Here is a 15,797-nt window from a genome sequence, read left to right as displayed (position 1 = left end):
CACAGGGGGACCGTGAGGGAAAGACAGTACAGGGGGAAACATTCATTAAAACACATTCAACAAAAAGACATCCAGGAACACAGCACAGGGGGACCGCGAGGTTAAGACAGTACAGGGGGAAACATTCATTAAAACACATTCAACAAAAAGACATCCAGGAACACAGCACAGGGGGACCGCGAGGGAAGGACAGTACAGGGGGAAACATTCATTAAAACACATTCAACAAAAAGACATCCAGGAACACAGCACAGGGGGACCGCGAGGGAAAGACAGTACAGGGGGAAACATTCATTAAAACACATTCAACAAAAAGACATCCAGGAACACAGCACAGGGGGACCGCGAGGGAAAGACAGTACAGGGGGACCGCGAGGGAAAGACAGTACAGGGGGAAACATTCATTAAAACACTTTCAACGAAAAGACATCCAGGAACACAGCACAGGGGGACCACGAGGGAAAGACAGTACAGGGGGAAACATTCATTAAAACACATTCAACAAAAAGACATCCAGGAACACAGCACAGGGGGACCGTGAGGGAAAGACAGTACAGGGGGAAACATTCATTAAAACACATTCAACAAAAAGACATCCAGGACAACAGTACAGGGGGACCACGAGGGAAAGACAGTACAGGGGGAAACATTCATTAAAACACTTTCAACAAAAAGACATCCAGGAACACAGCACAGGGGGACCACGAGGGAAAGACAGTACAGGGGGAAACATTCATTAAAACACTTTCAACAAAAAGACATCCAGGAACACAGCACAGGGGGACCACGAGGGAAAGACAGTACAGGGGGAAACATTCATTAAAACACTTTCAACAAAAAGACATCCAGGAACACAGTACAGGGGGACCACGAGGGAAAGACAGTACAGGGGGAAACATTCATTAAAACACATTCAACAAAAAGACATCCAGGAACACAGCACAGGGGGACCGCGAGGGAAAGACAGTACAGGGGGAAACATTCATTTAAACACATTCAACAAAAAGACATCCAGGAACACAGCACAGGGGGACCGTGAGGGAAAGACAGTACAGGGGGAAACCAAATTGGCTAATTGGCTAATTAATCAATTGGCTAATATAATACCTAAACCACCACCGTTAAATCCGAATCTGTAACTTTTAAAAAACTAAGTCATCAATCGAATAATTAAATAATCGATCAATTATTAGTCAATAAATCAAAAATAGCCTTTACAGCCAAATCACTTGGTCATTGCCGTGTCCAAATATCAGCTTCCTAGCTCAACAGGTGCCTGAGATAATGCCCAGAAGAGAAAGGAAATAAACAAGTACTTAATTAATCAATAAAAATTAAGTAACTAATCAATTAATTGATTAATCAAAAAACAAAAAATACACGTTTTTGCCAAAGCACTTGCTCACCATTGTGCCGAAATTTCAGCTTCCTAGCTCAAAGGATGGCTGAGATATCGCCCGGACAAACAAACAAACAAGAAAACAAACAAGAAACCGGAGTGAAAACTGAGTACTCCCTTTCAGCGCACATCGCCAGGCCTCCTTCGGTGCCTGGCAATGACGTCATGCAGCGCCTGAAGATGGCAATGGAGAGGAGCGGTGTACAACAACTATTACTCCACTCTGTTATTGGGGACAAATCATACTTTTTTATTTAATCTTTAATGAGCCATTCAAATGTTACCTGGACTTTTGTCTGAATGTTAGTGTAATTCAAGTTGATTAATAATTTAAGTGAATTTGTCTTTAACCATTACCTATAATCAAGCGTTTCCTACTTTAATGCATTAGCTGAAAATCAAGATTGTGGTAAGAAAGGTAAAAGGAGGATGGCTTGACAAAATAAATCTGAAACGTCAGCAATACAAACATCAGGCCTGTTGAACAAACAGAATATTCATAACACAGTGATGATTTTCTATTAAAACAACACATTGGAGGCATGAGGTTTTTGATGAACAAGGATATGAAGAATGACATCTTGCATTGGTTATGTGCACTTCCTAAAATAACTGAAGCCATTCTTCCTGTGTGCGTTCGCATTAAACATGGAAATCAAACGAGATGCAAAAACGCACAATCAAAATGAGAACTCACAAAACACTCAGCTGCATCTTCCATAAGACCAAGCTGGAAACGATCTTCCTCTTTGAATGTTTCAGCAAGAGCTGAACGAAGCGTATCGGAGTGCAGGGCCTTCTTCTCGCTGTGCTCAAACTGTCCAAACATGAACTGCACGCAACAGAAGCAAAGTGAAATCGTCACACCTTACCACATCTCACACCTTACAGCCTTACATTACTACTTGTTTGACAATTCCATCACTGATTATTAAAAACTAAAATCTAATCATTCTCCTACCTCACCAAGCCCCAACACTTTAGATGTGATGCTGAGAAAGTAGTTGAGAAACACAATATAATCATTGTTTGAAAAACAAATAATTTACCATTCCAGTAGCTTAATATTCACCCTCTCCCCCCCAAAAAAAAGACTAGAAAAGAAAAAGAAAAGAAGAAAGAACTATAATCCAAATCAAAAGTAATGAAAACTAGAATGGAACTCGGTAGAGCTCATACCTCTGCCATGCTGAACAGTTTAGTAGTTTACGTTTTGTATCCAAATGATAGGCCGGATTTGTATCCAGACCTTAACCAAAATCGAATGAGCTTGTTCTTGTCAACGACCAAACTCATCCACCAAGTTTTGCTTTAACCCGTCCAAAATATTTTGAGATATCGTGCCATGTGTCATTTTTGGCCCTATCTCTCAATGGTGAAGAATCACTTAGAAACTAAAGGAACTCATCGTATCTGGATCTTCACCAAAATCTAATCAATACCTCCTTGTCACACAATAGCCTGTCCACCAAGTTGCATTCATAACTGTCCATAACGTTTTGAGATATCCTTCTCACAGACAAACAAACAGACAGACAGACAAACGGGTTCAAACATAACCTCCGTCTACCTTAGGTGGCGGAGGTAACAATGAAAAAAAACAAAAAACTATTTCTTGATTAATGCAAATTGACCAGTTTCATTATGAATTAAACCAACTGCTTTGAATTATTCTGTTTCATTATCGCCCACAGATGATGTATACATTTTTCAGACATTGCTGACCAATTTTCACCACAAACTCAAATTTTCACTTGGCTAATGAAGGGAAGGTGACATTCCTCAAGTTACTCCAACATTAAGCAGTCAACTTCCCTCCACATATGCAAATCGAGACTTACATATGTTGATATTGTCATTTGTCAAGTTAATTGCGTTTGTCAATAATAATTATTTTCTTTGGATTTACTGTCATTAGTTATATTTGCAAAACATGCCCAAATGCTATTGTTCAATTGTGCAAAAACAGACGTAGGGTGGTGGACAATTTCTGAGTTGGATATAGTGTCAAGCCACGTGGAGGAGCTATAACAGAATAAATCAGAAAATAACAGAACGAAAAGAAGAGGGGAGAGAAAGAGTGGGCAGGGAAATGTGGGAGGAGGGGGACAGCAATGGCAGGGTTGCAGGGAAAAATAGAGGGCGACTTGGAGAAATAAGATGTGGGGAAGAATGAGGACAAGGGGGGTGTCCATCAAAAATCACATAACGCTTTTAATAATTAAAAATATAAATCAAAGTCAGGGTTTATAGAAATTGCAATACAGTACTCTACGTGTACACATGCATACAAAGTACTATGCAAATGGGTGAAGCCACCTTGAAAATAAATAATTTTTGGCACACTGGCATATTTTGATAAATACAAGGTGTTGCAAAAGATCATGTTATATTAAAGAAACAAAGAGTAATTGTATTTTACAATATTAATACATGAAATTTCAATATATGGTGTTACCATCTTTTTCATGCAAAACAGCAGATGTCCCTTTTAGAATGCTTTCCTACAATTTCTGGAAAAATTCCATTTTGGATGCTCCATGCATTCTGCAATGTTTCTCATAATTCTTCTTTTGATTCTGGTTATTTTTCGTTTTTCTTCTGGTACAAATAATCACAGACAACGTATATGATGTTAAGGTCAGGACTTAATGGGGGGCATACTGATAGTTGTAGACTTCCTGACTCTGTAGTCACAGAGCATGTGCAACAAAATAGACTCCTGAAACTTTGGTGGTGAAAGCAACCCACCCATCCAGATGTCTTGTGGGAAGCCCAAATTGTGTTAAACGAGAACAATGCGACTGTTGCCAATATACCTCCGCATAGTCCCACAATGGGTAGATGCCATCATTCACTGTCCTAAAAATAAACAAGTTTGATTTAAATCCCTTCAGCTGTTTTCAAGTATCACATTTTCACCAGCCACGACAGGTTTCACATCGATCGGTAAATCAGTCGCAGAGAAAGGATTTTTTTTAAATACCGGCTTTCAAGCTAATATGGCTGCCGTACCACATGACATATGACCTTTAAAAATGTACACTCTGCATATGTATGGGTAGGGGATCACATTTGAGAAGATTCGTGTTAATCAAAAAAAGTTAGTTTTTCTATCCAAGATGGCTGCTAAATCACGTGACCTACGACATCATTTTCAAACTATATGCAGCAATGGTGCTAGATGATATTTGTAAAAATTCGCATCGATAGGGTAAGCGGTTTCAGAGATATAATTATTTAATATTTTCCTTCAATCCAATACGGCTGCCACACCATGTGACCAATGATGTTTTCTTGATCATCTTTTAATTGCCGTGCCTAGTCAATGACACACGTAAAGTTGAGCCAATAGTCTTGGTGGTTTGGGAGAAGATGCTTTTTTAAGGTTTTAGGTAAAATCCAATATGGCTACCAAACCATGTTACCTATGATGTCATAAATGTAATATTTCAATACAAATGGGTGTGCATGCAATTTCAGATTTTTAGGATAAGCAATTTGATTAAAACATTTTTGACTAGTATACCACTTTACCTATGATGTCATAATTGTCATGCTTTTGTTCCCTATTGGAAGTACTTGACAATGTGCCAAGTTTGAAATGTTTTCATTCAGTGGTTTCCGAGAAATAAAATTAATTACTTGCTTTTAATCCAAGATGGCTGCCATACCACGTGACCTATGACATCACAATTATCATAAAAACATTCTGTATGGGTGTCACTCCTACCCTGAAAGTTTTGTCTCAATTGGACATGTAGTTGCTGAGAAAAACGAGGTTTAGCCCATACAGACAGACGGACGGACGTACGTACGTACGTACGTACGTACGTACGGACGGACAACCCGGAAAACAATGCCTCCGGCCACCTTCTGGAGCGGAGGCATAAAAAAAAAATTGACAGTCTGATATATTGTTTTGTCGTGATTTATGAGCTCGACAAAATAGGGCACAGTTTCACATATTTTCAGTATGCCAAAATTGTTCAGTGGTCAATCAAGAATCTATTTGCAAGTGGTGCAACGTTGCTTTTAGTCTGATATATTGAATAGTGAGCACACGTTCTAGCTGGTAAAACTTCTGCGTTCTGGCACTTGGTGCCTTGGCCATGAAGAGACAAGAGATTGCTGGGTTCTTAAGCCGCCATTTTGTTTCGACCTACTTAAACATGCATTAACTCAGAAACACGATCGATTATTATCATTACATAATTGAAGCATATCATCAACATCTGGATTCGGAAATGAGGATTGGATGCTGTAGACGAAATAATATCTCGCGAGAGACATGAGATCTCGCGAGATCACGGCGAGGTCACGTCTTTTCGAAGCTGTTCCATGCGCTCACGCTTTCGAAGCTAAGTGATCTTTCACAATTGTGTTTTTGTCGAGACTGTATCTATTTTTCGGTGTGTGTACCTATAGCGTATCTTTTGGAAAATTTTCGGTGCTAATTTTTCGTACATGTATACACAACCGTCGGTTAATGCGTATCGAGTATTTTGAGGCCTAGTACTCGTAGGCTTAGGCTACCATACCGTCTCCGACCTTGTGGTTTTGTTTTTCTCTCAGCGATTCGTCGAATGCGCTGCAATTATTTTCGTTCTCTGTTTCATCCCAGTCGTTCACCCCGTACCTCCTTGTTTAATATCTCTACTCAAAAAAAAAAAAAAAAAAACCCCAAATTTTTTTTTGCCCTTCTCAGGGCTTATTCGTTTATTTGTTGTTCTTATTTGTTCGTTCGTTCTTCGTTCACGTTGTTCGCGTCACGCGATCACGTGGTTAGAAATGTATAATCTCTCCCCTGAACAACTATTTTCTCTCATATATTATAACACCCTTTTCTCCTTCTCCGACAAAAGGATGCTTTCGTCTTGCTCACCAAATCTATTCATTCCAAAATAATATATATAATACCATCTTTTACAGTTCCTCCTTTCTACATTCCCTAAACTATCCAGAACTCCACCCCTCCTTCAGTGTCCTCAAACGTATTTTTGACTCGAAGGTCTCAAACTCATTTTGCAAAAAATGTTCGTTTCCCATGAATCGTACACTTTTCAAAATCCAATCTCACCCCTCCCCTCCAAATCTTCCCCATCCCCCCTTCCCTCCAAATCCTCCCCATCACCCATCCCTTTCAAATCTCCCCCCTTGCCTCTTCCCTCCCCTCCCTCCTAAACTCCCCCCACACCCCTCCCTCCAAGACTCTCCCTCGCTCCTCCCCTCCTAGACTCCCCTCTCACCCCTCCTCCTCAAAGCATCCTCCCTGCTTCTTCCCCCTTCCAACTTTCACCTTCATCTCCCCCAACCTTCTGCCTCGCTCTTCCCCCTCCTCAAATAACACCTCACTGTGCCTCACCCAATCTCCATCAAACCTTTTGTCCGCCCCATTCCTCCCTTTCTCCAAGCTATTCTGAAATCTCTGAAATCTCTGACACACCTTCAACAGCTCTCCCTACCTCTTCCTCCTCTTCCACATCTTACCCTACCCCTACCCCTCCCCCCCCCCGTTCTGTACCCGATGCTCCCCCTTCCTCTTCATTAACGGTATGGACCTCAAACATCCGGGGCCTTCGCTCAAACTTGACTGATCTCTCCATACAGGTTGCTTCTGACAAACCAGATGTGATCTGCTTAACAGAAACTTTCCTCCTTCATGATGTCTCTGATGCCTTGGTATCTCTCCCAGGTTACTCCCTCCTCCGGTATGATAGACCTGAGCCTCGTCCTGGAGGTGGGGTTGCTATCTTTATAAAAAACTCTCTTCCTCACTCGCCCTCCACTGCCCTCTCTCCACCTCACCCCCAGGAATACCTTTGGCTACGGCTTCCCCTTCGCTCCCACCTTTTGTTCATATGTGTGTTGTACCGTCCACCAAACAGCGATGACTCCAACTACATCTTGCTGTCTGATAATATGGACCAACTTCTATCTACCCATCCCAACTCTCTCTTCCTCATATGTGGTGATTTCAATTGTCACCATGCCAGTTGGCTGGGTGTGGGTACCTCTCTCACCAGCCATGGCTCTTCAGCAAAGGACTTCTGCGACTCACTGGGACTGACACAATCAGTCAATTTCCCGACCCGGATCTCAGTCAACGGAGCATCTTCTCTTCTGGATTTGGTTATGACTAACTTCCCTGAAAATGTCTGCTGCTCTTCTTCTGCTCCAATCGGCTCATCTGATCATGTGCTTGTCAAAGTGGACACCTCTCTGACCATTCTCAGAGAGCCTCCTCAGCGTCGACAAGTCTGGCATTTCACTCAGGCCAACTGGCACGGTCTTCAAGCAGCCATCAATCATCTGGACTGGTCTCCCATCTCTACCACCTCTGACATCAACTCATCCTGGGAATTCTTTCAAAGTAAATTGCTCTCTCTCATGCACAGATTTATCCCATCTCGTCTTCAGTTGTCATACCCTTCCTCCCGTCCATGGTACACAGAATCTTGTGGTGAGGCTGTTGCCCTGAAACAACTTGCTTTCGTCTCCTGGAAAGCAAATCCAACGGAAGGAAATCTCATTTCCTTTCACAAAGCCCGAAACAAGTGTGTGTCCACCCTCAGGAGAGCCAGGAAACAATATCTCACCGTTCTCAAGACCGAACTCTCTTATCTGTCTCCCTCTTCCAAATCCTGGTGGCGTCTGGTCAAATCTGTTTCTGGTGTTTGTTCCCCCTCCATCCCCTCCCTCACCTCAAACGGCTTAACGGCTGACTCCGCACGTGGAAAAGCTGAATGCCTCAACTCTGTGTTGGCCTCTAAATCTTGTGTCCCAAACCCATCCCTCTCTGTACCCACCGTACCCAGTCGTACCCAGCTGCTCCTGGACTCTGTGTCCTTTCCTCCTGACAAGGTGGAAAAGTTTCTGTCAACCCTCGACTCTGATTCTGCAACTGGTCCTGACGGCATCAGCCCACGGGTCCTAAAATCATGTTCTTCCGCTCTTTCACTCCCTCTTTCTGTTCTCTTCACCCTCTCTTTTGCTCAAGGTCATCTGCCATCTGCTTGGAAATCAGCCAACATCACCGCTTTGCACAAAAAAGGTGCAAAAACAGATCCTAGCAACTACAGACCAATCAGCCTTCTCCCAATTATCAGCAGTCATGAAATCCATCATTGCTTCAGATATGAAATCTTTCCTCTTCTCCAATGGCTTGATCTCTGATCATCAATTTGGTTTCAGACCTGGTCACTCTACTCTGGACATGCTGCTTCTGCTTTCTCAACAATGGATGGAGGTCCTCAACGCCAAACAGGAAATTAGAGCTGTCTCCCTTGACATTTCACGTGCCTTCGATACGGTCTGGCACCCTGCTCTGCTCACCAAACTCTCCTCCTTTGGTATCCATGGAAATCTCCACGCATGGCTGGCGGGCTTCCTCTCTGGTCGTAGTCAACGTGTGGCCCTGAATGGGTTTCTCTCATCTCCTCTTCCTGTTCAGGCTGGAGTTCCCCAAGGTAGTGTTCTGGGCCCTGTGCTTTTTCTGGTCTTCATCAATGATCTCTCTGACTCTCTTGAAAATCCTCTCTATCTCTTTGCTGACGACTCTACTCTCTGTCGCTCCATTCCTCATCCCTCAGATCGGCAGTCTGCAGCCTCCTCACTCTCTGCAGACCTGGACAAAATCACAGACTGGGCAAACAAATGGAACATGTCTTTCAATCCTGATAAATCTCACACTCTTACGATGTCTCTCCGAAAAGACCGACTGGAAAACCCTCCCATCCACTTTCTGAATAATCCTCTCCAAGAAGTTCTGTCACTCAAGCTTTTGGGTCTCACTATTTGCCATGATCTTTCCTGGGAAAACCACATTTCAAATCTGGCCTCCAAAGCCAGTCGCCGACTGGGCATCCTCCGTCGTGCGAAGTCCTTCCTTGACACACCTGATCTCCTCACCACATACAAGGCTTTCATCCGCAGCTCTATGGAATACTGCTCTCCCCTCTGGTCTGGTGCTCCTGCCTCACACCTAGCTCGTCTTCACGATGTTCAAACCAAAGCGTTCAGAATCATTGGAATCTCCCACGATGAAGCTAACTTCAAGGGCCTTTCACTCACTCACCGCAGGCAGGTTGGTGGTCTTTCCGTCTTCTACCAACTCCTCTCTGGCCTTGCCCCCCCAGCTCTCTCTGGGCTCTGTCCCCCAAATATTCCTACAGGTCGCACAAGATCTGCCTGCAACCCTCTTATGGTTAAACTGCCAAAATCAAGACTTTCTGCTCACCTTCACTCCTTCATTCCTCTTTTCTCCCGCCTCTGGAACAAACTCCCTCACCCTCTTCAATCCCACTCCACCCTCCAGGTCTTTAAAACAGCTGTTCACCACCATCTCTTATCCTCCCCCATCCAAAACCTTGATCTTTTCTACCCCCGCTAATTTCGGTCCCCTTGTGTTTTATACCTCTCTCCCCCCCACTCCCCCCTTCCCACGCCTCCTGCTCCCAAGCCCTCTCCCTCCCACACTTCTCCCTGCTCTCAAATGTTGTGGTTGTGTGCTTCCTCTTCTCTCCCCATCTTGTCTTCCGCTCCCTCTTTTTGTATATTTTGTTTGTCTGGTTGATTTGTTTGTGAAATAAATGTTAGCTCTTTCACGAGCTTCGATTCAGTATACAAAAAAAGAAAAAAGAAAAAAAAAGGTCCAAATCTGGAGTGAAATCTGACGAAATTTACCATATCTTGCGATTTTATAACTAAGTGTATATATGCATTTATTTAAGCGAGGCTGGAATTCTCGTTCTGGTGTTAATTTTTTTATTTAACTTTGTCAGTTAAAATGCATCTCGCTATACAATATCGGTGATAGATATACGGGGGTGGGTATATATATATAGGTATAATTTATGTGCATGACGTCGGTGTCATGTCATAGGGTTAGTGTGCTTCCTTTTTTATATATATATATTGTTACGGTCCGCGGATAAGATGTTGTTTGCCGAGCGGAGGCGCCATGGCCGAACAGTTTTTCCCGACTCACCCGATCCCCTGAACGTTGGCCAGATCGCGCCACAGCTATTCAATGAGGGAAAAGACAAAGACGACACGGATGTGAAGAAGAGGAAGACGAAGGCAAAAAGGTTGGAAATACGATTACTATTTATTACTATTTACAGGCTCAAAGAAACCAAGGAGAAGGAAAGATAATAAAATAATATAGACAGAGGGACGGACCAGAAGGACACAGTGAAAATCGCTGGCTTATCTATGCAGTCTTAATTAATTACCCAGGGACAAAACAAACAGAACAAACTCACGTACACCAAAAGGATGGAAAGGCAGGACTGGCGGGAGGTGGATGGCTGGAGGGAGAGGAAGGTCCGGGGCTGGCTGGAGCTTGATCCCGCACGGGACGTCGGGCTGGACCTCGACGGCCGCCGATGCCACCGATCCTGTCGTGTGCGCGGGGTAACGGGTCGGAGCTGCTTGGTGGAGCCAAGCCAACGCTGCTGGTGGGGGGTCTGGCATGACGGGTTCTCTCTCTCTCTCTCTCTCTCACTAACTCCAGGACTCTTTCTCTCTTGCTTAGTCCAACTCTTCCTCTCTTGCCTGGTCCAATCACCCCTCACCACCGACAACTCAACGCAACCACTGACCACTCAACGCAACCACTGCCCACCACTGACGACCAACCCAGCTCTGACCAAAACCACACAACTCAGCTCCTCCAACTTCTTGCGCGCGCGCCTTTATAGTGCCTCCGGCGATTAAGCCGCCGGCCTTCAGGACACGCCCATTGGTGTGCTCACCTCGGCCCTGGTTGGTCGCGCGACCCTCTGGCTCCGCCCTTGATGACGACGGGCGGGCACGCCTTTCTTCCCTGACCCGAGCACATGTTCAATGGTGGTTTTGGAGCGAAAACAACCCACAGCTGTAACAAACTGGCAAACTGCCCAGTGCAGTTGGCAATGGAGACTTGGAGGGGATGTAGCTGGAAATTGAGGCTTGGCAATGGAAGTTTTGGGAGTGGGAATGGGGAATGAAAGGAATCTATCTATTTCACTTGGTGCAATGGAGTGTCATTGTAATGGAAGACAAGGCCTTACCCTGATACACATAATAAGGAAATAAACTACTGAACAAGGGTATTATAGTGTCCTTCAATGTATGCTTTATGGAATTAACTACCGGAACGCCCTTTGACCTTTATACACACTGGAGCAAGGAGGGCTCAGACCAAACAATAATTCATAACAATTTACAATACAATACAATCAAAAAAAAAACAATCCTCATTTCCGCAACAATATATATATATATATATATATATATATATATATATATATATATATATGTATGTATGTATGTATGTATGTATGTATGTATGTATGTATGTATGTATGTATGTATGTATGTATGTATGCATGTATTGTTACGAATTCCGGGTTTATGGGGGTTACAATTCAGGTCATTTCTTATTAATGTATATTCTATTAAAGGTTGTTGTGATTAAAGGGTCAGGAGCCCTTCTGGGAAAAACGAGACCGGAAACGGGATCGTGAAGAAGAGGAGGAGGAGAAGGAAGGGCGGCCATCTTAAGCTTCGAGAGCTCCGAGGCGAGCGGAGGCGATCGTTACCTAGATTGGAACGGAGTTGGAAAAGCCCGTCTGGCGAGAGGAGTTACCTGCGCGGGGTGATTGATTTCCGGTTACGTGTCAAGGTGCCGTGTGGTCCTGGAAGGAACCAAGCGCCCGGCACTGTTCGCCTCGACGCCTACGAGGGCGTGTACGGGTCGCACCTTGGGCCTGGCGCGCGAAAGAGATTGGAAGGAGACGGTTGAGAGTTGAGACTGCAGCTCGAGACCGAGCCGCCGAACGTGAAGGACAAGGGAACCGTGCCTCTGTGAACCGAAGTCCGCGCGTCAGGAGAGCGCCGGATTACTGCGGAACCTGCGAAGTCGGGTATCCTCGCTGAGGTTGTCGAGTATCCTCACTCCCAGCCCCGGATTGGAATCGGACCTAGATTCCCCGATCGCTGGATCGACTCGACGTCACCTGGGAGGCGTGCAGAGACATTGGGGGCAAGGGCCGTGAGTGTTGCCAACACTGTTGTGGGTTAAGGTGGCGCCACCTATACTATAGATAAGGATTGTATGGAAGTGCTGTAAACGCATTGTGATTCCTGTGCGGGATTTGGGAATATATTGGGGTTTGTTCGTAACCCTTGGTGTGGACTTGTTATTGGTTATTGATTGACTTATTTTCACCCAAGGACCATACATCTTTCTGCCGGGGCTCCCCTCGAGGTTGACCCCGTAACAGAATTGGGGGCTCGTCCAAATTACAATTTGCGGATTCACAATTGGGTCTACGTCCGGGATCTATAAAATATTCTAAATTTTAGTCCGGGAAAGAATTCCCAAGAGTGGGAACTTTTCCAACGTTCCCAAAATTGTTTTGCTCTGCCGACAAAACAACAACGAAAAAAAAAAAAAAAAAAAAACAATAGCAATAATAGTAATACTGTTGCTTTTCTTTGTTGGAAATTTATGGGGTGAAGGTTAACAGGTGTTTACAGTAGTCACCATGGCGTTTGTGGCACAGAACTTTGCGGTAACCCCAAGTGAGGCACAGTTCCGAGCATTACTAAAATCGGACCTCTTGAAATTGGCCAAACATTTTAACTTGGAGGTCCGAACTAATTTGAGGAAGGCAGAGTTGCAGACCACGGTGATACAGTCTATGGTGGGATTAGGAACATGGGACGAGTTAGCCTGGGAGTGGCTACCCGAAGAACAAGAAGACGTTGAGCTCCGGAAACTGGAGTTGCAATTACGGAGCCAAGAACGGATCAAAGAAGAAGAAAGGAAAGCAGAAAAGGAAAGAGCAGAAGAAGAAAGGAAAGCAGAAAAGGAAAGAGCAGAAGAAGAAAGGAAAGCTCAAAAGGAAAGAGCAGAAGAAGAAAGGAGAGTGGAACGAGAACTCCAGGAAAGGTGAGAAAGGATGAAAACATAGGAAAGGAAAGCAGAAGAGAGGAGAGAAGAGAAACAAGCAGAGGAGAGGAGAGCTGCAAGGGAACTCGAAGCAGAGGAGAGAAAAGCGGAAAGGGAATTAAAGGAACGTGACATGGCGCTTCAGCAAGAAATTAAATTCAAGGAGCTGGAGTTAATGAGAGAACGGGGAGAGGTACCACCCTTGCTGACTGGGCCGACACCTAGCCAGAACACCTGGGATGTGGGCAGACAGACATGTGAGGCTGGTTCCACCCTTCAGTGAAAAGGAAGTCGCTAAATTTTTTCCACACTTTGAGAAAGTGGCTCGACAGTTAAACTGGCCGGAGGAGGCCTGGACCATACTAGTGCAAAGTGTGCTGGTGGGTAAAGCTCAAGAGATTTATTCGGCACTACCAATGGACCAATGTGCAGATTATGAGGTATTGAAGAAGCACATTCTCAAAGCGTATGAGTTGGTTCCTGAAGCTTACCGGCAAAAATTCAGCAATGCCAGGAAGAGGGAGAGTGAGACCAATGTGGAGTTTGCCAGAGTGAAAGAAAACATGTTTGATCGGTGGTGTGAGTCAAAAGGAGTCGGGAACGACTTCGAAGCATTGCGTGACTTGATCCTGGTGGAGGAATTTCACCAGTGTGTCCACGAGGACATCAAAGTGTACCTGCAGGAAAAGAAAGTACCGAAGTTGTGGGACGCAGCCACCATGGCAGATGATTGTGCCTTAACACACCGGATAGGGGTCCACGAACCTAACTCCTCGCCTAGATTTCCGCAGGGGAGTTGTGGAACAGCAGGTGCGGAGAACGACAATACATGGCGGCGGCCTCGAGATGATTATGGGGACAACGCTGATACCCGAACTGTTCGAAATCAGAGGGCGACGGGCCCAAGACAAACTTATTTTCCGGGGGGCCCGAGGCAGACCACGAGTTTTTCCTCCGGGCCTGTTTGCGCTTTTTGCAAGAAACCTGGACACTTGATGTCCAGTTGTTACCTCATGAAAAGGGAAAACCCAGAGCGGAGTCCGACTATTACAACTCCGAATGCGATGGCAAGCGTAAGAAATCGCCCACAGAAGAGTTACCAACCATTTATTTATGAGGGGTTTGTCTCACTCGAGGGAGACTTGACTAACCCAAGACCTGTTAGGGTATTGAGGGACACAGGAGCCCATCAATCCTTAATGCTTGAAGGCATTTTGCCATTGTCAAAGAGTACCGCAACTGGTGATAGTGTTCGGTTACAAGGGATCGGTGGCTGTGTTAGGGCCCCACTTCATGTCATCCATTTGGAATCCGATTTGGTGTCAGGACCGGTCACCGTCGGTTTACAAGCCACGCTTCCTGTAGAGGGAGTATCTGTGGTTATCGGGAATGATTTGGCCGGGGGGCAAATTTATGGTAACCCGAGGGTTGGTAAAGAGCACAGCAGGGAAAATAACACCACACCAGCTCGGGATGGTGACAAAAGTACCAAGTTATTTGTAGGGGGACTGAACTTCAAAACAGAGGAAGAAGTTCTGACCTCTGTCTTCAACAGATATGGGCCGCTGGTGGAAGTGCGGTTGGTAAAAGACAGGGAAACGCAACGGTCAAGAGGGTTCGGCTTTGTCACGTTTGCAAGCACAAAAGACGCCAGGGAGGCAGAGAAGAATTGGAATGGTAAGGAGTTGGAGGGTCGGACCATAACAGTAGGGAAGGCATTTCGTAGGCGTCGAGAGGTCTACAGAAGAGGACAACTTGGCGGTAGAGTTGGTGTTGGCAGCGGCCGATATTACTATGGAGGCCCCCAGAGTTACGGCATCTCCCGAAAGAATGATTGTCAGAGCACTGGCCGAGACGGAGACCGCCAGTCAGGTGACTGCTGGGACAAGGGGTCCCACCGTAACTGTTAGGAGTCCAGAGAAGTTGAAGCACTCTATATACGGCGGAGCCGCCGAGCCTGGGCTCCTACATGGACTAACCGTGAACGCCACGTTCTTAAAGGCGTCCCGGAAGGGAACTTTCCTGCACGGACTAACCGTGAACTCCACGTTCTTAAAGGCGTCCATGTAATGAACTTTCCTCCCCAGACTAACCGTGAACTCCACATTCCTTAAGGCGTCCATGTAGTGAGTACTCAGCTGGGCCTCCCGAAAAAGTGCTATCGAGTTGTGTAACTTTGGGGCTTTGGTCACCACCCCTTAACCGTCATCCAAGAGAAACTAGAAGTTGTTGACGCTTGGTCCAGAGGGAATTACCTTTGGAATCTCTGGGGGGTTTTGTGAAAGTTTGTTGCTTTATTTTTGAGATGTGATAATTGTGCCCGGGGGGACCTGATGATTTGGGGTGTGAGTTATTTTGGTTTGTTTATCAAAGTTGGCCTGCAAAGAAAGTTTTCGCGGTGCTCAAACTTTCTTTCTTGAAGGGGGGGAGGGGGTGATCAATTCTGTTACGGGGTCA

At 45.1% G+C, this 15,797-nt stretch overlaps 1 protein-coding gene across 1 annotated transcript in view; it reads right to left on the bottom strand.

Annotated features, from left to right (window-relative positions):
- The window catches only part of LOC144889086 (ubiquitin carboxyl-terminal hydrolase 53-like), a gene marked incomplete at its 3' end in the record, with an annotated part of 156,213 nt that overhangs the window by 13,033 nt on the left and 127,383 nt on the right, over window positions 1-15,797 (bottom strand). The window contains exon 5 of the mRNA XM_078768946.1: window positions 2,097-2,231. Within this exon, the coding sequence (XP_078625072.1) occupies window positions 2,097-2,231 (135 nt within the window). The remainder of the gene's footprint in view (window positions 1-2,096; window positions 2,232-15,797) is intronic.

Source organism: Myxine glutinosa, unplaced genomic scaffold (genome assembly GCF_964187855.1).
Source record: "Myxine glutinosa unplaced genomic scaffold, kmMyxGlut1.1 SCAFFOLD_735, whole genome shotgun sequence".
Classification (NCBI taxonomy): domain Eukaryota; kingdom Metazoa; phylum Chordata; class Myxini; order Myxiniformes; family Myxinidae; genus Myxine; species Myxine glutinosa.
Note: the sequence above shows the minus strand (reverse complement) of the source record. Positions and strands in the feature narration are given on the sequence as shown.